This window comes from Patiria miniata, unplaced genomic scaffold (assembly GCF_015706575.1).
Source record: "Patiria miniata isolate m_02_andy unplaced genomic scaffold, ASM1570657v1 HiC_scaffold_3, whole genome shotgun sequence".
In the NCBI taxonomy this organism is placed as follows: domain Eukaryota; kingdom Metazoa; phylum Echinodermata; class Asteroidea; order Valvatida; family Asterinidae; genus Patiria; species Patiria miniata.
Window position 1 is genome coordinate 42,050,177 of NW_024037069.1, and position 23,934 is coordinate 42,074,110.

At 40.5% G+C, this 23,934-nt stretch overlaps 2 protein-coding genes and 1 long non-coding RNA gene across 3 annotated transcripts; all 3 read left to right on the plus strand.

The window, feature by feature from the left end:
* The first annotated feature begins 1,537 nt into the window (after window positions 1–1,537).
* On the plus strand, window positions 1,538–7,037 carry LOC119738704 (mammalian ependymin-related protein 1-like). The gene is made up of 6 exons (XM_038213640.1): window positions 1,538–1,843; window positions 2,667–2,827; window positions 3,427–3,517; window positions 3,940–4,104; window positions 5,767–5,861; window positions 6,487–7,037. Exons 1-6 carry the CDS (start codon window positions 1,693–1,695, stop codon window positions 6,556–6,558), a joined length of 735 nt encoding a protein of 244 aa, XP_038069568.1. The 5' UTR covers window positions 1,538–1,692; the 3' UTR covers window positions 6,559–7,037.
* Window positions 7,038–12,817: 5,780 nt separating this feature from the next.
* On the plus strand, window positions 12,818–15,323 carry LOC119738432. The gene is made up of 3 exons (XR_005272452.1): window positions 12,818–12,875; window positions 13,271–13,368; window positions 14,052–15,323. It is a non-coding gene; the product is annotated as an uncharacterized LOC119738432 (long non-coding RNA).
* Window positions 15,324–16,912: 1,589 nt separating this feature from the next.
* Window positions 16,913–20,812, plus strand: LOC119736833. The gene is made up of 3 exons (XM_038210843.1): window positions 16,913–17,221; window positions 19,722–19,799; window positions 20,691–20,812. Exons 1-3 carry the CDS (start codon window positions 17,023–17,025, stop codon window positions 20,810–20,812), a joined length of 399 nt encoding a protein of 132 aa, XP_038066771.1. The 5' UTR covers window positions 16,913–17,022.
* The last annotated feature ends 3,122 nt before the right edge of the window (window positions 20,813–23,934 follow it).

Consider the following 23,934-nt stretch of genomic DNA (forward strand, 5'->3'; position numbering starts at 1 on the left):
AGTCCACCTCAATGTCCATCACAAGTCCAGCGAAGAAGCGAATTTCTCCCAAAGCACAGTACTAATAACTATTACAATGTTTAAAGCTTCTGCGAATTTCCATTTTCATGGGCAAAACTGTGAAGTCATTCCGAGCAGAAACCTCAATGTTACAGCCATTTCAGCACAAAATGATGTTAGAATTTAGATATTTGCTGTCCTAGTGTTTCTTTAATTTTTTGTGTTTGTACATGGCAGTACGCCAGTAAGTAAATATTTCTCACAAATTTATTCAATGAGCAAAACGTTGGGTTCACAATTTGATCAGAAGGCCCCTAAACTGGACTGTACCTTCCCGTTACGGTATCACAGCAACAGCGCCCTCAGTTGTCCAGAAAAAGTATGGAACATTTGTAATGATTAAAGAATTGAACTTTTCGATAAAATTAACGAAAAAGGGATGTCAAATAGCATTCATACAAAGTCATTACATGAAAAAGTCATTACATGAAGCCTTTGAGCAAACTCCATTTCACAGACAGACTACAGTTTATGCACTATGGGCCTATATTCTAATGCCTGTGCATGAATGACCATGGCAACCCTAGTGTTAATACTAATAATATCTAATATTTTATTCGGCAGATTGACATATATACACACAATTACAATAAATACATCAAGTTTGATATTAAAACAAAAAGGATATACAAACAATAAGAAACCAAGTAAACACTACACACGAAAGACAGAAAGTGGACAGTGCATGGCTGCCAAGGAGAAGAACAAAAGTGAAACAAAATACTGTCGCCGATAGGGCTCATCTCTCTTTGGAGGAAGAACCTAGTCATTTTTTTAAAGGAATGATCCAATTTGGTTATAATTATTGTTAAACCCTCTTGTCCTTTTCCAAATGACCTCCACTCTATCATTAACCCATTAAATGAAATCGGCAATTACATGCATATGATTTATTTCTTAAATAGAGAGTCTTGCTCTACACAAAATGATAGCATTTTGTACCCGACTTCAATTACAAGTCAAAATGGCTACTTTAGAAGTCAACACAGCTTATGGGTAAACATTAACCTGTTATATTTGTCGCCAAAAGAACGTGCAGGTCAGATGCAATGCCGTACCCTCACACCATTTGAGTAAGTCATTGGAAATAAGTTGAAAAACATGAATTCTGGACCTTGACAAGTTTCCAAATTTGTAAAACAAATTCTCTGTTGTGATTCCCGATAGACCATGTACAAAACCCAGATTAATCTGTAAGTTGGTGTGACCTTGCTCCATGGTATGACTAGGGTGCATTCAGGCACCCCACGTACCACCATAATAGCCCATCCAGGGGTTGTACACAACACACAAACGTTGCCTAACCTTCGCGAACGATTTTCATTGGATAGGCATCATAAAAGTTGCCTGACGCACCCCACAGAAAGTGAATGGTAACTTTAACCTTGCATAGAAAGTTAAAATTTGCATACTTCTGATAGGTAGCTGTACGGTCGACTGCAAATCAACAATAAATAACCAGGTACCACAAATGAGACTTAAGCCGCGCTTCACTTATACATGTACATGTACAAGGAACCGTGGCCCTTGGTGAAGCCAGCCGCGCTAGCCCCACTCTGTACCAAGACCCAGCTCAATCCGTGCGCTCAATCGCCATACACACTTCTGCTACTGGATTAAAGTACGGGAAAAATGTTGTCTGGGCTGCTTGTCTGCGTGTTGGTGGTGGGGGCGGTGGCTTCCAAACCCGGTATGCCGAGCGGAGCCGCTCGCGGTGGCCTTCAGGTTGGTCAGGAGGAACCAGAGCGCTGCTGCGCTCCACGCTACTTCACAGCGGATCACTGTAAGTAATACAGTCTAAGCCAGAATATTTTATTAAAATGCGTGCTAAATTTGGTGTTAAATTTGTACTGTGATTTATTAAGCACTTTTTGTAGAATGAAGTACATTTGAGGCCACATTTTTTGGCCTCACATTATAACCTCAATGATGGTCAATCAATGCAAATACAAATGTACGTTTAAAACTCTGGATTGGGAAAGATTCCCATATCTGGCCATCACTAATTTTTCCCTTCGGTGACCTATCAGCCATCAGGAAGTGATTGCGACCTAAAAAGTCGAATTTAGCAGGGAAAATATAAGTTTATACTGAGAAAACACTTGGAATGTTCAGACATGTCTCATACGATTTGTGCACAGGGTGACGAGTGGTGGCCAGATATGGAAAACTTTCCCTGGAGAGATTTGACATAACCATCGCAATGTATGAAGTATCCACCATTCCCTTTGCCCTTAATAAACGCCTTCTACTCTGTCCCGGTCTTACTTCCACCTTTCAAACCTTTTTGCTCCCCTCCCTCCCACGTTTGCCTGTCCCACCCTCCTTCTTTCTCCCTCTATCCCTCTTGGCCTTCTTAAGCTCCCAAAGCGTCATCGTAGCTTTTTACGCTTGTGGAAATATTAAACTCTTCTATTTTCGTAAGCCTCACATTGTCTTAATGTCTTGAGCTCGATCATGTTAATTTCCTACCGTTGCCCTGTTTACTGTTCAATTATACTGTGTACCGTGTCATTGACTGCAATAATGCTGCCTTAATGCTGGTTACTCTGGATTGAAAAAAAGCCTTCATTTATGCATGTGAATTTTTGACAAACTTCTTGCAGTTTTGACCTCAACCACTGTCAAGGAGGGCAAGCTATCGGTTGAGATTGACGAAGTCAATGGGGCTTACGACGCTGTGTTCGAGCGACTTGCTCTCAAAGTCGTGGTCGATTACCTAAATGGGACAGAGGTCCACCTGAAATTCATCGGCTTGTACGAGGAGGTGAGTGTGGTCTGGCAACAATCAAATAGTCAAAAAACGTGGCTTTTTATAAAGATCTGAAGAAAGAATGTAGTATAAGTTGTATGACTGCACGGCGGCACACACAAAAATGCTTACTGTAGGTACATGACTTGTGTAGTTTCAAACTAATGAAGTTTTACTTCACAATACGTAAAACAAAAATGAGAAAAATGCTGGGGTACCGGTGTCATAATGAAAATCGGACTCGTATGAAAATCGGACTCTTTTTCCCTTTTATTGGTTAAACCCTCTCACGTGACCAATCCCTCTCCTAATTATCTATGCATGAGCATGCGCAATACCACCAATGAGTCCGTATTTCATGAAAACCTTAATTTATGGTACACCGGCAAACGTCGGGCATTGACGTGATTGGCTTGTGACAATTACACCTGAACTTTTGTGGAATACTGTCCATAACTATGTGGACCCCAGATGACAGTCAAAACGAAATCTTTAATAAACCATCTGTATAATGTTCAGGTCAATTAACCGATAGTAATCTGACTACCTCTATAACTGCTACTGTAAAGGACGATTTAAACTTTATATTCCTCCCGTTGTTTTCATATTGGTAGGGTGTCACCTACACCATCTTGGAGCATCAGGGGGAGAGTGTCTGCTTCAAGGGGGAGACACAGGAAAGATTTCATGAAGACTGTCTGACCGGTAAGTACTGTTGTAACACTTGCATGGGTTAATGCTTTAGCACAGTTCTTGGGGAGGAGTTGTGGGGGTAGTGACATTTTGGCGGAGGTAATACAAAATCTGAATAACATTATTGTAGTCCGACTACAATCACAAGGGCAAACGAACCATCACAAATACAATTCTGGCCCCTCTGCCGGTAATTTAAAAGTGTGCACATTAAAATTCTACCGTCCACATTCGTCAGCATAGGCCTAAATAAGACATTTTCAGAGCCGCGGGATAAACGTATAAGCCTCAAAATGTAATACAGATCAGTCAAGTCAAATTAGTGAAACCACTACTTCAGCTGCGACCCATCAAAAATATTATGACGATTCCAAACCTCAATATCAAAAAAGTCTCGTTTTCTACATTATCTGCTTAATCTGACCATGCCACAGAGGACTTCAAATTTATCGGCAAGACAACCCTGGGTGATTTTGATATGGTCGTGGAGAACTGGTACAGAGTCAGCGAGGACGGGACCGCGCATACAGTCAAGAGCGTTCAGGAGGAAGGCTGTACACCTGTCGGCGCACTGACCCGCATGTTGGACTCAGTCACAGGTAATAACCGGGGGCCCGATTTCATGGACCTGGTAAGCACAGAAATCAGCTACGAGCACCGACAATATTTGCTTATAATGTAGGGGCCAATGTCATGAAGCTGCTTCGCAGACAAAAAAAAGCTGGCTTATAAAAGTAAGTTACCAGCCAAAACGCCATGTGGTTTTCATGCTGAGCAAACAACAGCTGAATACCAATCACAAGCAATAGACATCATACGGAGTTTTGGCGGGTAACCTGCTTTCTTAAGCCAGTGTTTTTGTGTGTGTGCTGAGCAAATTTTTGTGCTTTTCTATGAGTTTGGCCGCAGGGTACCAGCCACAAATTGCCTGCGACTTAAAAGGCCATGTTCTTGAACTGAGAGGGCGCTTTGAGTTATGATCAGCAATGAATTGAAAATAATTCACGAGTTCACACATTCCAACAGCTCAAAAACTTTGTTTTCGTTTCAATGCCTATAATTTGTAAGCTTTACGTAAAGGTACTAAATTGTTTTAATGAACGGGCTTTTTCTTGTATTGGTAGCCAGAAAATGGCGTCGTTACATACAGATCGGCTTGTATATTGTCTATCGGACCCAAGTGATATTTGCTTGACGCACAAATAAGCGAAGCAATTTTTCCCGCTCAGCATCTCCAATGTGAACTCATGTGGAGTATGACAGACACGGTATGAGGGCTTCCTATTGCATCTGCCATATTTCAAAAATATTTCTAATGGACCTTGCATGCAGTGGCCAATTTAACAAACAGAAAGAAAAAACATTGCTAAGCAGTAGGCTTAAGACGAATCCCAAATTAGCATTGAGACCGAGACTCTCAGTGCTAAGCCATTGTATGAATTGAGGACCTTTTTGTTTAATCCTCTCAACAAAAGACAGGGCTGATGCCCTCGGTTTCAGTGAATATTTGAAATGTGTCTATTGTGTCAAAATATTCCCTACTGTAGCTGTATGAATTGTACACCGATGCTCTAACAGCAGTTTCATTAGGACAAATCAATTTTTAAAATTAGCCAAATCACAAGTCATGTCACCAGTACCAGGGAATGAACAGTAACCGAGGATTCCTTTGTCACATTGATAAACTAGTCAGTTGACTTGGAATTGGATGTGTTTGTGATTGACTTGCTATCAATGGCGGAGAGCCATGGTCTATGATAGGTGAGCAGATTCGTTGATTAATTATGCAAGACAACCGCCTTTTGACCTCTAGATTTTGGCCAATCAGTGGGTGCTTTCTATATGAGATCTTCAGTCATTCATCCGTTGTCGCGTATTTTTATTTAGACATGGATGGGAAAAAAACCTAGACACGGCAGCAAAGGCTGTAGTCAGTGCTCTTATGTTACACGATAGGCGCAAGCTTGTCTAGGTTTTATCGATCTATATGCCCGGCCGTTATTGTTGTATTACAAAACACTACATTCGAATTGACCAATCAAACATTTTAGTCCCGATTTGGGAATGAAACGACGTCACGATTTAGTAAAGTGGACTCCGATTGGCTGAGGCGCGGGATCGCATAAATCTGCGTGCTTAGACACATCAGACGTTTATACAGGAGACTGGGCTCCGTGGATAGTGGGTGATATCCAGACAAATCATTGCCCGGTGGTGACTTCAACCCCGTGAACTCTGACCTTTGCTGTGGTTTCTTACAGGAGACGAAATTGCTGTTCTGGAAGCCAGAACCTTCAACTTCGAACTGGGAATCTGCGATCCGGAGGAATTCAAACCCCCAGAAAGCTGTGACGAGGTGAGTCATACAAAATATAGACATTTTGCATGGAAGTCATCTTGGAGGTATACGGTGCGGGAGGTGCTGCCATCTTAAAGGTGCAGTCATCTTTGCGATGTTTTTGTGAGGGATACGAGTTGACCTGTTTGGCATTCATTGTGGATGGGTTCATATAACTAAATGAATAAGTCATAAGATGGCTTATCCACAGGGTCCATTGAATATAACGTGTCATCTGATGTCTTCATGTAAACTTTGAGTTGTCGCTTCAAGTTGAATATCATCTAATCGAAGAGAATACATAGCGCTCATGAATTCGGTTGCTGGGCATGCACTGTGTGTGCTGCATGTAATGTACTGATACCAGCATGCACAAGGCAGAAATGGCTGTCAATTGTCATTCAATATATCAACACTTACTCATTTTGACCATTGAGGGGGTTACTCGCTCACAGAGTCCAGGGGGGAAAAGAAGCACATTTCTCAATTTCTCAGAATGCAAACAGTGTTCAGGGACTGAATGGATGTGAGGAACCCGCTTCAGAACCATTGACAATAAAGCAGGGCTCTATCCGCTCACACTTTTTATTTCAATGGGCTTTTTTAATCAGTTGTCTGCATTTTCCTTTATTTTTTTCTGCAGGGGCGTGCTTTGAAGAAGCCCTCGCCAGAGATGGTCAAGTTCCACAGCAAGAACATTCTCGGCCGCCTTTAAACTTCCCTCACAAATTTGAAGGGGAGGTTCAAGACCAATTTTGCTTGTTGAAGTAATTATAGTTCCAATCCCAGCTTTTGCTTAGTTAGGCTAAATGTATTGGAAATTGAGATAATTATATTTTTCCGGACAATCCCCATTATTAACAACATTTTTGTGTTAACTGAAATTCATTCGGTGCAGTTTTGAAGCGCAAGGGATCGTCGTATAGGAGTTATTCACTCATTTGAATAAGAAATGAGAAATCGTATCACAAAGCTACTGGATTTGTATTAATAATCGTTGACTTACCACACTTATCTCTACAAAAAAAACAACATTATTTTTTTTAAGTAGATTAGGTAACTCTTTTGGTGTTGGCAGTTATGTTTTTTTCCTTTGGTAATTCATGTCATTCCAATGTGACAGCTTGACGTTCTCTGTGTAGCAATAGGCCTACTTTATCATGAAATAAACTTTTTAAAATAGCTTTACCGCAACTGAAGCTTCATTTGTTAATATTCTCTTCTGCTTGTACGTGTGCCCCTTTTGTACCCCTATCGTTCATTGCTTACAATAGCTCAAACTGAACCTTTTAAATCTCCAACTCTTTTCCAAAATAAGCAAGGGTCTTAACGTTTAACTGCAGGAAGTAGACCAAGCTTTACCCATCTTAAACATTGGCTTTTTCCATGCCCCCATGCTTCCCCCTCACGCCTGTATTAATAAGCACTCTCATTTTCGAGACTTGCATATGCAACCATATGTCTTCATTTATCCTCCACACACAAAAATGGGCCCAAAGTGTACCCGTAAAACAATTAAGCAAAACATTCAAGATAAAGAAATGAGAGAGTATTTGTTCAAAATGACTTACTATATGGCACATGTGCTGGGTTGATTTGCGTGGGTATATCCCATATTCAAGAAAAATGGGGCGTTGTCAATCCCATTATGACCCAGCTCCTGTTGACGGCTGTTTACTGGCGGTAACCTAAATTTCTCTGCGCCCTCATTGGACAGATTTTCTATTACCACTGACCTGGATATACATTTTTTTTCCGTGTGCGCACAACACGTGCGCACGAGTATGCCTTGCATTCTTAATGGCAGGTACCCACATTGCATTGTGAAGTCTGCATTTTCAGCATAGAATATATTGCATGCAGAATATGGGCGCCAATCAGATGGGGTATCGGTCGAACGATTTAATTGGTTCGCTCGTGCCCGCGCCCTGCAGCGGTGGGATAAAATGGTTAACAGAATCTTGTTAAGGAAGTACGGATGGTATTCTGGGTAAACTATCATAGCCTTCAATTTTGGGTATATAGACTAGACAATTACATTCACACCAAAACAAAATCACCTCCCGAAAAGTGATAGTTCTCATGCCTGCATGTAGCCACTTTACAAGTGGCATCCTTCCATTTTCTCAAGCAAAAAGGAACCATTTTTCAACCGTAATTTTATTAAGCCTGTCCTCAGATGGAAGCCAAAATAACAGGGAGTTGATCCTTGGGTATATTTACACGAATCCACCGTTTTTAAAGCCCAACGGTCTCCGTTTTCAAAAGAAGTTGTGGGGCCACTTGTTATGCTAATGAGCTCGCATGGAAAATCTCACGTGAATTGGTGCACTGAGCTGGAGCGAGTTTGTGCACTGCATTCTACGTCACAGGTCACGCAAAATCTATCCAATCAGAGCTCACAGAGATCAGCAGTTCCGAAGCGTCCTGTTTGCAGAGCATGCAAGGTGTACGAGCGTATATCACTGGTTGTTGTTAAGTTTTTGACTGACGCGTTAGGGCGGTATTTATTGCATACGGTCGCAGAACAGAATAGGAAAACCCTAATTTAAATTGGGCAAGTTCCATTGAAGACTTTTGGTGGGTTGAACATTGACTTTTTGAGATGTTCTCATCCAAAGAAGAACACCTCACAAATGAATGATGTGTTTTCCAAAATGAAAAAAATAGCTTTTTTGAAAAAAAGGATCTCCCAACAACATGGCTAAATAGCACCACTTTTGGGCGTCATTTCGATCAGAAATGTGGACTAAGCTGTTCATCGATAAATTTGGCTGACGGCGGTTACGGAAGGCGCCCGCTGAATGGTCAGAGTCTCGAGATCAAGATGCATAATTGTTTTGCATAATAGATCGCCAAATCTGCATGCATTTTATACAAACTTGCTGTCCAAGAGGATGTTTTCCATAGGCTACCTTAGGCCTAGCTCCAAGAAGAAAACTACCTGTAAATAGCGGTTCTTTTATACTGCGCGTGCGTAATGGGTGACCCAAGATAATTGGGCATTAACAAGAATTCTACTTCATGTAGGGCCTGTGAAACAAGCTGTGTCAAAAAAAAACCCAAAAAAACAATCTATTAATGTGCAACATCCGAGATGTCACGATGACGTCTAGCGTCTTCGATTGATTTTTTAATTTTTTAAATATTTCATTTTTATCACATAAGTAGCACTGTTTTTACTGAGTTCGAGTCTGAATTTTACACAAGCTAATGCCACAATAATTATGTGCACTGACAAGTGCCGTCGTCATGACGTCATCATGGGCTTTGTGACGTCGTCATAAAGGTTATGCATTATTCAAAGTCCTATATCAAGAGAAATACCATGTCAATTGCGTTGAATTTGTATTTTATAGATAGGGATATGTTATATACGAAAATTGAGGTGACGTCATCATGACAACATTATGTGATTTTATATAGAATGTTGACGTTTTGATGATTCATGCCTTATCGATAGTGTTAATCGTTTTTGATAAACAAATAACATAAATGCAAATGGATGTACGAAAATATACGTAACGCATAACAAAACGAATCGAAAAGAAACGCAAATAGTGTACCTATTTTTAAAATAATTTCTTAATTTAGTTTATATGTAGCGTTTCCAAATGTAGGATTATGAAAGCCCAATTAATAAGCTTTCTTTTAGTGAAATATTTATTCAAATTGCTCATGTACTTATTTCCAGTTATGGAATATTTTGAACACAAATACCGTTGTTTAACCTTGTCCACGGATCACATTAAAGTACGTGATATTTCAGTAAAAATTAAACCATATCGTATCCTGAAAATGATATCAGAATAATCCCGTAAATTAAGCCCCCTGGTAGCCAAGTAGAAGGCATGGCAAGACTATAAACTCTTGACATTGTAAAGCATGTTTTTTCTACATTGGAAGCAGAAGGTTTTTCAATAAAATGTTATGATAAGTGTCAGTTATCTTGGTTTAATGAGAGTGTTCAGATGTGTATTTTTTTTTATATGTGAATGGTTTTCGTTTTGCTGAAATATCACCTACCTTTATTGGGATTTAGTGTGACCAGGGTGCGATCTGCATGGCAGCCCATGCATCACTATGATAACCCATCCGTTGCCAAACCTTCATTAGATATGATCATAAAAGTTGCTGGACGCACCTCGCAGATGGGAATTGACCTTGCATAGAAAATTGAAATTTGAATACAGATCCGTCGCTTCTGATTTGTTTTCAGGTAGTTGTATAGTCGACTGCAAATCAACAATTGATAATCAGGTACCACGACCAAGTGCTCTTGGTGAGGTCAGCCGTGCTAGCGACACTCTGTACCCGGAACCAGCACGGTCCGTGCGCTTAATTCGCCGTATACACTGCCAATGTGGGATACATATTAAAAAAAAGTACGGGATAAATGTTGTCTGGTCTGCTAGCCTGCGTGTTGGTGGTGGGGGCCTTGGCCTCCAAACCCGGTATGCCGACTGGAGCCACTCGCGGTGGCCCTCAGGATCATCATCAGGATCATCACCATGAACCACAGAACTGCTGCGCTCCACGCCAATTCACATTCGACCAAGGTGAGCAATGCAGTCAAAGCCACGATATAATTGCGTGTGAACTTTGGTGTTCAATTCAATTCTACTTCCGGTATAGAATGCAGTACATTGAGACAACTTTTTTGGCCATCTCATTATAACCTCGGAAAGAACGTGGTATCCTGACGCCACCTCTTTGGTTGTGTACAAAGTCTATGACGAGTTGAGATCACTTTCAAAATAATTTGTAACAAAATTGGAAATATTTCTCAGTCTCAGATTCATGTCTTTTCAACAAAATTTGCAATTGATTGACCTTTATTGAGATTTTTTATGATGAAAAAAAGTTGCGTCAGGATACAACATTCTTTTCTTATAACCTCAATGATGATTAACAATTATGTGTAAGACTCTGGATAGGTTTAACATAAATGCACCGCAGTGTCGTTATAAAATATCCACCATTCCCTTTGCCCATATACACGCCTCCAACTTTCCACCCCTGCCTCATGCAGTCTTACTTTCCTCCGTCTTTGCTCCCCTCTATCCCCGTTTGCCTGCCCCCCCCCCCCCCTTCTCACGCCCGTATCTGATAAACTCTTCGATTTTCATAAGTCACACATTGTCTTGATGAGCTCCATCCTGTTAAAGCTACAGTCCATCATTTGCAGCTATCCGAAAAGTAACTGGCGTAATTATTGTTAAAAAACATACTTGGTTGAAAGATAGTAAGGGGACTAAACTCTCTGTGAAATGATTCTTTCTGGCAAGCTGTCGTTTTGAAGTAATCAACGAAAGAAGGCCTTTCCAACGGTGCGTCTTAAGACGCACCGTTGGAAATTTCCGATTGTAGTTCGTTTTTTATTCGAAAAGTAACTGACGCAGTCAAAGAGTACACAAAGGCAGCAGTCAAAGAGTGCACAACTAATGTGGCAGTTTTTGAAAAGATTTTGATTTTCAAATGTTGTCTACAATTAATGCACTGCGGCACAAAAATGCTTATTATGAGAGGTTTTAAACTTGTGACATTTACCGTACAATACGTGCAAATAACATGAGAAAGATGCTGGCACGACGGGAATGTGATTTGTGACAATTACACTTGAACTGTTCTGAACACCACATCTTTGGCCCCCATATGACAGTCAAAACGAATTCATGAGTCATCTGTAATGTCCACCCCATTAAACCAATTTTAATTTGACTATCCTTCTATAACTGATGTTAATAAGGGAATTTATGTGTGTTTAGGTGGATTTAAACACTCTCTTTAAGACCGGTTGGAGTCTGGATGCTGATAATTACCTGATCTGAGGGCCAGGGTAATTATCAGCGTCCAGACTCTAACCGGTCTTAAACATAGTGTTTAATACCGGCCACGCATTCCCAATCATTAATACCTTTTCGGTCCAAAAGTCAAAACAAGTCAATAAGACCAGCCGGTCGGTCTTTATCATCCGTTTAAGACCAGCCACGTGACGGGCTCTAAACCAATAGGAATGGGTAAACGGTAATGATGATTTACACTTTTGTTTTGTTCACGTTAATTTCATATTGGAAGGGTGTCTCCTACCTCATCCATGAACATCCAGGGGGAGTGTCTGCTTCAAGGGAAAAATCGAGGGAAATTTCCCCCTAGACTGTTTGACTGGTAAGTCGTGGTACACTGTGTGTTAATGCTTGGGCATATAGGTCTAGCTTAGGAGTTGTGGGAGCGGGGTAGTGAGATTATGGGAAAAAGGTAGTCCACAATCTAGATAACGCCGTAACATACTGCAGTACTAGTCCGACTATAACTCTAGTTTGAATTTTTTTTTAAGTATGCCAGACAATATTACGGGGGCGTAATTCGAAGTGGGTAAATATTTGTGTGGATACAAAAACATTACCCAGTCTAAATTACCCAGTCCTCTTGTTGTGTCCGCCATACTTCAGAATGGTAGTCTGGTTCCCTGTCCCCATTGTCATTCAGATATCAAATATGGGGACAGGTAGCTAGCAGCGAACCTGACCACATCAGGAGGCATTCCTTCTGATGTATGCAAATTATATGCATGACGTACATAGGTCTGAATCCCGCCTCGTGAATTCAAAACCACAACGGTAAGGGTTTTGATTAGCAGTATAGACGAATCCCAAATTAGCACTGAATTATTAAACCGAGGCTCTCAGTGGTAAGCCATTGTATGAACTGAGGACTTTTTTTTAATCCTCTCAACAAAAGACAGCACCGAGGACCTATAGGCTTCAGCGCAAATTGAAATTCCTCTATTGTGTGAAAAAATTCCTTATGTGGTTGTGTGGATTGCACTAGACTGTTTCCCGGTGCCCCCCCCCCCCCCTAGAAATAGGGGACTGGTAAATAGCTCCCCATTTAAAGCCAATTGGTTGGATCACCACTTGAAGACGTGGTTATAAAAATAACTCACTCGTCTCTTACCACAAAAAGTACGCAATATCGCCAGTGTCTCCATAAAGACAACTTTCCAACTGCATAGGTTTTAAATACTGAACAGTAATGCCCCTCTCTGATAGTTACGAGAGACACTTTCGAATTCAGCAACATCGAAGCTCATTGCCTCCGAAATTATACATTCGTGGCCTATTGCCTATTTTGCAATGGGCTGGTTGTGCACAAACATTACCGTTAATTGTTATTTTGAATGAATACCAGGAGGCGGAATTCAGACTTATATAATTATGTCATGCATATCATTTGCATACATCACACGGAGTTCTGTGTAATGTATGCAAGACTCACCGCTGGTTACCAGACCCCAATTTTGAAGTCCGAAAGTCAATGAGGTCAGGGAACCAGACTAGGATTGCACATCGTGATTGACTTGATATCATTGGCTGCGTGACTTCAACCCCGTGAACTCTGACCTTTTGCTGTCGTTTATTTTACAGGACGGGAAGTTCGCCTAGTGGAATCCAGAGTCTACAACATCAGAATGGGAATCTGCGATCCGGATGAATACTTCAAGCTCCCAGAAAGCTGTCACGAGGTGAGTTATATACAAATACCGACCTCGTCACCGGGGATTACTGTATTTTCAACCTCGTTTCCAATAGTGAGCCCTTGGATGGGAACTTGCTTCCTGTATCCTGATTCGATAGCGCAATTAGCAGGTAATGGTTTTATATCGTGTACTTGGTGTTGTTAAATGTTATTTCCAACGTGTATTACGTGTTTTCATGTTCATTGTTGTTATGACGTCCACACCTTCTCAAAAATAATAATTTCCTTTGGATGATATGAGAGTGCAGTTAGTGGTGGGAGCGTACTGCTCGACACCCTGGAATCGAGGTTGTACAAATACAGTTGTGTCATCTTAGAGGTACAGCCATGAACTTGGTGTGCTTTTGTTCCACATGCAAACTATGAGTTCACTCCTTCTTTCGCCATTGATTGTGAATGACTTCAAATAATCAAAACAGCAAAGATGGCCGGTGTATATGCACAATTCGCATTGAATATACTATACATGTAGTCCTAAATGTCAATGTTCAGTTGTCGCGTGGAGTTTTCTATCGTAGAGAACACGGTAACCCATCGTGATTTTGCTTGGTGTGAGTAACATGCTTCAAAAGCATTGACAATAAAGCGTGGCTCTATTCACTATTCACTCCCAACATATAGTTCAATGGACGTTGATTATTTTTCTATATTTTGATCTATTTTCCGCAGGAGCGTGCCTTAAAGGAACACACCCCAGAGATGGTGAAGTCCCAAAGCAAGAGCTTTTTCCACCGCTATTAAACGTCGCTCACAAATTTGAAAGGAGCTCCAAGACCAATTCTGATTATGGAAATAATCTAGTTTGACTAAAAGACTAAATGAGACAAGTATATTTTCTAGACATGAATAATAAATTTATAATATACATGTACTCTTGTTAATTGAAATACATCTGGCGTATAGCGCAAGGGATTTCGTTTATTCACTCATTAAGAAGTGAGAAATTGTACACTCTAAATAAATTTGTGTTGAGCAATTAAACACAATCTCTCTATCATTTTGTAAACATTTTTAGAAGCTAGACACTATGCGTTCAATTCCTAAATATCGTTGTTCAATTGCGAAACACTATGTATCCTTACTCGAAACATGTTGGTATTTTTAAACATGCTTACAAACTGATAGCAAGAAAGTGTTTAGAAAAGTGTTCAATTGCTGAACAACTAAAAGCTAAATTCGTATTCGTTGGCCTAACCACACTTAACTTTATTTGTTTTTATTCATGTAGATTAGGAAACAAATATTGTTGATGTTGGCAATTATGTTTTTTGTTTTTTTTCTTTGCATGGTCATTCACGTCCATGTGCTACATGTGACAGCTGCAAATAATCTGTGTAGCGATACCTTTTTCGTAAATTAAACTTTTCCTAATAGCTTTACTGCAGCTGAAGCTTAATTGTTGATATCCTCTTTCACTTCTATGTGGGCCCCTTTTTGTAACTCTATCATTCAATGCTTATAATGACTCAAACTCTTCTCCAACACATGCTAGGCATTTTACCTGCAAAGGACAGCTCAAAAGACATCCCAAACATTGACTTTTTGCCATGCCCCAGGGCACCCTTTGCTTAGTATTCTCATTTTCGTGTCTTGCATAATTAATGCAACCATCCAACCTTCCATGTATTGCCTTCGTTCATCAAAGAAAAGACATGATTGGGCTCAAAGTGAACCCCTCAAACCATTTAGCAAATGCAAAATAATCAACAATATGGTTTTCGTTCAAACTAACTTACTTTATACTTCCGTGAACATATCCTGTTTAAGAAACCAAGCGCGGGCGGATTCGTGTATTATGAAACAAAATATGCAAACGATTTTTAAGATTTGAGGGTTTGTTTTCTTCTGAGGAATTCGTTGAATTCGTTTTATTGGGAATTGGGATGCATGCCTTTAACGGTCTCATTCAAAATTCAAAACAGAGAGGGGCTTTAAGATATAGATGCGGGTGAAGTGACAACGTGCCTGGATGGCCTAAATATTTGAACATCGGTCGAGGTCTCAGACCGATCGCCACATCGTCACTGTGATGCCAATGTTTTATGTACGTGATGAATGGTCTTGAATGTCAATAGGCCACACTAGTGTCCAAGCTTACAGGGTCATACCTCCTGTGGATGTTAAACCCATTTGTACCTTATTACAATGTATAGAATCTTTAACAGTTACAATGATTATTATATCTACAAGCATTATGTTGTACGGATGGAAATAAAACAAACAAACAAACACCCCAGCTTACCTAACCCTATATATTACTTATATATATATTAAGAAACTCAGAAGCATAAGAAACCGCCAGCATTCTCACACCTATGGACGGCACAGCCTCTCATCAAGCGCAGCCTTGCAAACATTATCCCTTGCAAGAGGGATCTTTTATATACAGCTCGTTTATTTCTCAAGATCTCAGTTCACGGACCTCATCACTCCTTTCCCACCTTGCATCCTAATCATCCCTCCTTGATATTCCCTCTCGCATCCATTCATCTTTCACGCTCCACTTCCCCAAGACGCTATGCATGGCGAAGGCATCCCCGTTCGAGACGTGTAAGGTTGCCGGGCGCATTGTTTTTCTTCTGCCGCGTAGAATAGTCGCCTACCATTATTCGCATGCGTAAAACATTTCTTGTAATTTAGACGATGGTGCTTTGGGAGGACTCTATAAAGTTTACATTATTTTTTTTCGGCTCAGATCGAAGCAACTCCGTGGCATTGTAGCTAGTGATATTTCTGGATATACTGGATGCTGTGAGATGGAATTCCAGTATTTATTTTTTCCTGTTCCTCAAAATTAAGTCCTATTTTCCAATGAAATAAATTTAACCTTGTATTTTCTATTCATAGTTTTCAAGGTAATTGTTTCAGGGTAAGCGAAGCCCAAGAACTACTACAGTAACAACTGACGCAAGGGCATATTATGGTCAGTGACTATACAAAATCGTAATATAAAATTGCGGTCGCAAAGTCGCAATATAAAATTGCGGTCGTTGCTGATGGCCGAGTGTCCCCAGCGTATTTCTCCCAGGAGTCGGCCCCGCGTGATATAAGATTCTCGGTGTCTGTCACATCCAGTAGACTTTCCCCGGTAAGCCACTACTTACCGTACGAATAAGAGATAAAACAAAGCGAACATTACACTCCCCTGGATCGAGAAGAGCACGGTCGCCTTTCAGTCAGCTCATTACCCTGTTATAATTTCAATAAATCAGTAATACATTTATAAAGTTCACAAGCTTGTGTCCATAAACCTACAATGTTAACTGTAATGACTTTGACAATGATGCGAGAGATCATACAAAATGTTCTTATGCGAGTTATCCTCTGGAATGGTAACAGCCCGTCCCTATCACTCCCGCATCTCAGGTTCTTCACACCTTTCGGATCTGTCAAGACGCGATTCCCTGAGACTCATATCTGCGCAAGGAGGACACCTTTTCTTCACTGTACTGACTCTCAGCACTGGTTATTAGAGACCTTCGCCGTCAACCGTATTCAAATTCAGGTGACATCGCAACGATGAGAAAACAGCCGTCACGGTATCAGCGCCTTTAAGATTCCGCTAGGATAACTAGGCATTGTGTCACATTCTTCGGGGGATATCCACAGTTTACTTCGGTCTCTCCTGGTCGGGCAAAGGATGAAGAATACCAGTCTGTTGTTGCTGACCATCTGGTCGGTGTTTGGGGCCTACTTGGGCCTCTTACTGACCAGCGTGGGCACCTTTACGAACCAATGGGTGTTCACCTCGGAGGAGAGACATCTTGACTTCCACAACGGCACCCTGAGGATCACCATGGACATGTACTCAGGGCTGATGGAGTCGTGCAGGATAGGAGGTAGGTAAAACGGACAGGTATAGAGACAAGCGTAGTCAAAACCTTTAAGATGTAGGTGTCTGCGTATTAATATTTTGATGGTTTTTTAGTTTGATGGTTCAGTGTATTTAAAGTGTCACTGAAGAAACTAACGGAGACATTTCATAGTGCAAGACTATTCAGTAATCAGCATTGTCTTCGTGAAGTAGTGGGGCAGATAGGGGAAATATTAAGGGGAATTGTGCCTTTGATGATACAGGCATGGATTTGACACAGAGTCAGAGTATGTTATGAGGTAGCCCCCTAAATGTGGCCTATTTACTTGACTGCCTCCGTAAACATAGGCCACACGTCCACATGTACAACAATCGTGTCAACTCTGCCAAATTTTGATTTTCACATTTAGGCTTAGTTTGTAGGATTTTTTTGCTTTAGAAGCATACTCACCCACTTTATAGGCTAGTCAGAAAGTGCTGCCTTTTTCAGATGTCTAATTTTTGTGAAATTTCATGTTGAAATTTTGATACGCACACGTGTAAAAATGAATCTGGAAATTTCACGAAAAATATACATCTGAAAAAGGCAGCACTTTCTGATTAGCCTATAAAGAAGGTGAGTATGCTTCTAAAGCAAAAAAAACCCTACAAACTATAAAGCCTTAATGTGAAAATCAAAATTTGGCAAAGTCGACACGATTTTTGTACATGTGGGACGTGTGGCCTATGTTTACGGAGGCAGTCCAGTAAATAGGCCACATTTATGGGGCTAGTCATGAGGAAGATAATTGGCTATAGGGACCTCGCGGATTTGTCCTTTGAAAATAATAAATTTAGAATAACAAGCAATTTTCAAAATTGTCAAAATGGCTGCCATTGCTTGTTATATTACCTATAATATTTTAAACGACAAATCTGCGATGGCCCTGTAGCCAAATATCTTTCTCATGACATACTCTGACTGTGTGCCAAATTCCATGCTTGTATCATCAAAGGCACAATCTCATCACCTATCTGCTGTACAAAAGGGCTTGGGGAGGGGAGAGGGAGCTTCCTCCACCCCAGGGTGGTAAAGTCAATAATGTACTGTTAAAGTCAATATATCCACAAGAAACTGCAAGAAGGGACTACAAATCGGCTTTGTACATCAATACATGGACACCAGTCAATTATAATATCCATACGTATAATTATTCGTATATCGTTTTGAACACAGAAAATAAAATTGCGGGACGCGTACGAAGCTATCTGTGAAAAGTAAGACCCTCTCAAAACTTCTAAATATTATTTATGATCATTGAACCGTCTAGCCAAATAAACAAGGGCCAAGAATTGCACAAGTCATGTAAATGTCAATAATTACATCATAATAATATAAATATCATATTGCTTGTGTACGTGAGTTTTAATTAACTGAAATTTAAACTACAGTATTTCCCCAATCGAATTTTTTTTATGTTCAATGGTTTATGACATTTTATGTAAATAGTAGATCCAACAATTGACGTCTTCAGAAAAAATAACATATTTCAGATAATCATGTGTTTTCTTAGTTTTAAAGATCATATTACAACTCCAGCCTCCTCTCAAAAAAGCAGCGATCAAAGGTCATGAGTCGGTCTATATATTTTTTTTTGGGGGGGGGGGTCGTTATACCAAGACGTGCTCTATCCTCATATTTTATTTCCTCTGTCGATTTGCTTTTGCATCATCCATTCTCCTGAGCGTATGATGTCATGGGAAATCTCGTCTTACCGTGGTGGCTGCGTCATTTATTATTTAGACCGACTTCGTGCTCCATACACATCAAAGTCTCGCTATGGTGTGCGCAAGCTGCATTTCAGAATAATTCAGTATCATTTTGTGTGCTTAATATTACACTTTACGTATGAAAATTAATGCGCATGCTAATCACATTTTAAAGCGGAAAATCACACATTATCTAGAAATTTATTCAAGTTTAATTCATTTCGATGATTTAAACTTATTTAAACTGACGATGATTTAAACTTAAGTATTATTGTGGTTTTGTTTTCGTATTTGAGGGTTCAAACTCTGTATAGTAGGAAAACTAAATTTTGTCCTGCCCTTTTAATCATTCGTTCAATGTAAACAAAGCAATTTTTGAGTGTATGTATCCATTTGCTTCTAATTTTGCGGCAGATTGCATTTCATAATTAGTCAGTGAAATATTAATTGGTTTTACGCATCAGTGAACCCTCGTCGAGATTGGATGACGCGTGCCCTAGACTAGCCACGGTCCTTTAAGGTTAAAATTCAACCTGTGAAATTATTGCAACCTTCTCTAGAGTGTTTCAAATATAATAAGGGGTAAAAAAGGCCTTTACGTATGAACATGTATGTTTCACATCGTGCAACTTGAATCGTTATTTTTGGAAAGAAAATCGTGTGAATCGTTTCCCCTTTTCACTTTTTAGTTTGAACAAAAAGTAGTTGATGACGCTGCAAATTTACCCACAAAGGTTTTTTGTCATCCATATGATTTTGCTCCTTTGTTGTTGAAGTTACATACAGGTGGGACTTGAAGGACGCATGGAGGCAAGTGGAGCCCAACTCGACTCAGGAAATCCTACCAAGACCTGGTAAGGATACCAGACCGCAGTGAGAATAATTAGGCCTCGTCCGAATTAGCTGGCTACGGCTTAATGTACTAACGTGTCTATGGTAGAGGCTGCAGCCACTTCCTATAGACTGGTGTGAATTTCAAGCCGTAGCCAATTGACCTCTTTATCCTGATTGGTCAATGAGGCCTTGAAGCAACCGGTCCGCCATCTTGAATCCCCAAACTGTCACGTGACTTTCAAATTTGTTTTTATATTAAAATAACTATTCTTCTTGTAATCATTTGCTCCTTGGATGTTGACAAGTCCTAGTTATGGTTTAAATCTCAAAAACTGGTCAGAAATTGCAATTCTTATTTTCGTCGCCTTAGGCCTAGTTTGAGGGGTCAGACATGCATGTGTGCAGAGCCCACGAACGAAGGTCTGATATACCTTGCCACGCAAATTTTATGCGACCCCGCGCGCCAGCCAATCGGAGTCGACTTTAGAAACTGTGACATCAGTTCGATCAGAAATCTGGACTTAGCTGTTGATTTGTCATTATTTGGCTGCCATGTTTTTGTAAAACAACACCGGTTACGGAAGACCTTATACAAGGCGCCAGCTGAATGGTCAGAGTGTCGCGGTCAAGATGCATTTTTGTTTTGCATAATTAATTGCCGAATCCGCTCGCATTTCATTGACTAATACTGTGCCAGCGGATATTTTCCATAGGCCACCTTATAGGGGTCTGTGAAGTAAGCTGTGTCGAAAAATATATGAAACTATTAGTCTGGGTCCAACTTGTTTTTTTCCCCTCTACTGGCCTAAGAAAGCATTACAACAGCATAAGGAAGTACAATAAGAAAAACAAATGAACCAGATCAAGGCACAAATCAATAACAATTAATATTTTTTTCGGTTGCCCTGTAGGCTCCCCTGCCTGCGTGAAAATCCGAAGTGTGCTTCCGGCCCCCGGCTCACCGCCTAAAGACATCACCTCAGCTGCACTAGGTAAGATGCACACTGGTATAGATCTAGCAGCCACAGTTTAGAAAACCATGAATGAGGTGCTACCACCGCATCCAATAATACTGCGATCAATATAGGGCGAGTCAGAATGATCTGGACCCACGTTCACCATTTTTCTTTGTGGCAAATAGAGTATATTGAGAGAAAATCTGAGTTTTTCGTATAAATTGTTTTTACCTTGCCTTCCACAGGAATTTTGAATTATTCAAATTAGTTATTAGTTTTGATTGAAGTGGCTCATTTTCCAGTCTCGAAACTTGGTTTTGCGTTTTTTTATGTATCAATAATTGCAAGTGTGTTAGTCAACATGGCTAGGTTGTTATTTTGTTATTACACTGTTTCATATCAGTACCGTACGCGATTTCAAATTGTTGAATTGACCATGGAACCATGGTCCGAGTGTTATTAGCGTGAAACTTTCACCAAATATGTCCACAATACCAGCCCATAACATATCTCATTTGCACTCATTTTCAAAATTGCTACATATTTTTAATATGTTCTTTAAATTGAGTCCAGATCATTCTGACTCACCCTGTAGGATTGCAAATTGCGCGCGACTTTCAATATTAGGAATGCATTCCGTGTGCGCAAGTGTGGTACCACAAAAAAAATGATTTCTGACTGATGTCCCTTGTTTGTATAGACACAAAATTGGTGACTTAGTCAATTGTTTAGAATTGTCAATTTGCGTCTGTTTTGTGCAAAACAAATGTATTGTACCACCCTGCGGAGCTCATGCTAAATATTTGATAGCACCCCCCCCCCCTGCCGCCATCAGGCAAATTATTAATAACGAATCAGCACAAAGGACACTGTCACAGGTAACTATGGCAACTTGTTGCCCGTTGTAGTTGCCAGGCGCACTTTCTTTACAAATATCATGCAGGCAGAATGTGACATATTATTTGTTTTGAACGAGTGGCTTGTTTACAGTGCCGTTGCCATGGTATTCAAATTCTAAGTTTCCTTTGTTTTATATATCACCATAGCGTTTTCTATTCATCCACACGTGTGGCTGAAATTGAAATCGTCTGCGTCATTTCGAGTATCGGTTTAAAGTGAATGTCGAGCCTGACTTTGTACACGTGTGTATTGAAAAGAATCCCCACACCACTATGGGATACCTTTGCAAAATATTGTTTAACTTAAATGTTGGTAACTATTTTAACATTGATGATAAGTATAATACCAATGAAGACCCATACATTTTGATCACAAAAACCATCATATACCTGCCTGTTTCGGAGGCAAATTTGTCACCAATACACTGTAAAAGGGTTGGACAAAACGCTGTTGGGCAATGTAATTTATCCAGCGTTGGTATGAAATTACCTCATATTGGGTCAGTGAATTGGGGTAAAACTGTCAAACTATAGGAAAGAATTTGCCCAAGAGTGTATAGGCTGTTGATAATTTGACCAGCATTGGTCGAATTATTAACCAGCATTGGTCGAATTATCAACCCATTTTGCCCAACGTTTGTAAAATGTACAGAGATTGGCGTAAACAGTGTCTTTAAGGCAGAGCATTTTTCTACTTATGACTGGCCGAGAACTACACAATAGGCCTAAACAGTTATTTATTCTCGTTGGAACGTCGCTGGTACGTCATTATAGCAGTAGGCACGAATGCAGCAGAAACGATTACACGTCTGTGTAACTTCCTTACACCATATTGTATGATGTAGGGAGAGAGCGCTGAGTTGCAATTTAGTATCCGGCGCATGGAGTTTGCGAAAAGGAGGTGAGATAAACACAGCTTTTATTAGTAAACGGGAGAGATCTCAGCATCGGCTACTGTATCCAGAAATCGACATGATTCAAAACCTGTAAAACTGTCTTGGTGTCACCGAGTTGAAGACCATTTTGTGCCAGACCACACAACATTGTGAACTGGAGAGCCCGTCTGGATTGTTGGATAGATAGACTTGAAACAAATCAACAGTGTGTGTGGACCGTAAAAGTTACCAAACTATCACCATGCCATCGCTTGTACGTTTTGTTGTCATCTTGCAACTTCTTTTAATTACTTCGGGACTCGATCAATGTGAAAACAACTCCTGTGCCCAAAAGTGTCCCCCTTCATGGAAGCGATGGCATGACTCGTGTTACCGTTTCACCCCGAGCAGGGGCAGCTGGGTCGCCGCGCGGGAGGCCTGCCTGCAGCTGGGAGGTGATCTGGCCGCCCCGCAGTCACAGGAAGAGAACAATTTCTTCTGGGAATTCGGAAAGGAGGACAATTTAAATCCATTCTGGATAAACTGCGAACTGTTGGGAACAAACAACCAATGGTTTTGTGACGAAAAAGCTATTGTCGGTTCCGATGCATTCGAATACTGGGCTCCCGGTGAACCAAATAATAACATTGGCCACGTCTGCGCTGCTCTTGGCACACGCCATGATGGGCATTGGATTGATTTCAGCTGTTCGAACTCATTTCCACCATTACCCGGCATTTGCAGATTGGTACCCCCTGCACCTCGCCTATACTGCTGCACAATCAATAGCGAAGGTAGGCTGGACCCCTCGTGTTTTGATGACTAAATTCTTGCGATCACCTTGACTATAGGCCCCTCGTTTTTTGATGACTAACTTCTGTCGATCACCTTGACTATATAGGCCTGCTACTGCACAACCAACAGCGAAGGTAGGCTGGACCCCTCGTGTTTCGATTATTATATTTTGTCGATTGGTTGAGCGTCTCTTTATGTAAGATCGCTTCGATTTGATGACTTTTGGTTCTACCAATGCAATATTAAACTGGTAACCATGAATCTTTGGAGATTGTGAGAGGCTTGGGGATTCAGACGCCTTCGCATATTTACGACAACATTTTATGTGGAAGCGTAACTTACTTGATGATATCTCTTGATTATCGCGGACAGAATCGCAGATAGTCGGTCCAGTAATCATCTGCAATTACAGACTACTTCCGATACTCCGTACTCAGTTGCATTCTTAATGATATTATATCCATGATTTCGACAAACGACGGTATAAGCTCACTAACTTCGACGCCTCGTGTGTAAGACTGTATTCTTATGGGGAGGTTGTTGAGACACGGTTTCCGGGAAGAACTGTTATTGTTCTCCGAAGTTGCGTGGTTTAATTTGTTTTCGAGTCGAGCCTTTATGGGTTTATAG

Excerpts from the sequence above, each read along its gene's own strand:
- LOC119738704 (XM_038213640.1), top strand. The coding sequence starts at position 1,693 with ATGTTGTCTGGGCTGCTTGTCTGCGTGTTGGTGGTGGGGGCGGTGGCT. Across the intron at positions 2,828-3,426 it reads TCATCGGCTTGTACGAGGAG|GGTGTCACCTACACCATCTT; the intron begins GTGAGTGTGGTC and ends TCATATTGGTAG. Across the intron at positions 5,862-6,486 it reads CCCCAGAAAGCTGTGACGAG|GGGCGTGCTTTGAAGAAGCC; the intron begins GTGAGTCATACA and ends TTTTTTCTGCAG.
- LOC119736833 (XM_038210843.1), top strand. The coding sequence starts at position 17,023 with ATGAAGAATACCAGTCTGTTGTTGCTGACCATCTGGTCGGTGTTTGGG. Across the intron at positions 17,222-19,721 it reads GGAGTCGTGCAGGATAGGAG|TTACATACAGGTGGGACTTG; the intron begins GTAGGTAAAACG and ends TTGTTGTTGAAG. Across the intron at positions 19,800-20,690 it reads GGAAATCCTACCAAGACCTG|GCTCCCCTGCCTGCGTGAAA; the intron begins GTAAGGATACCA and ends GTTGCCCTGTAG.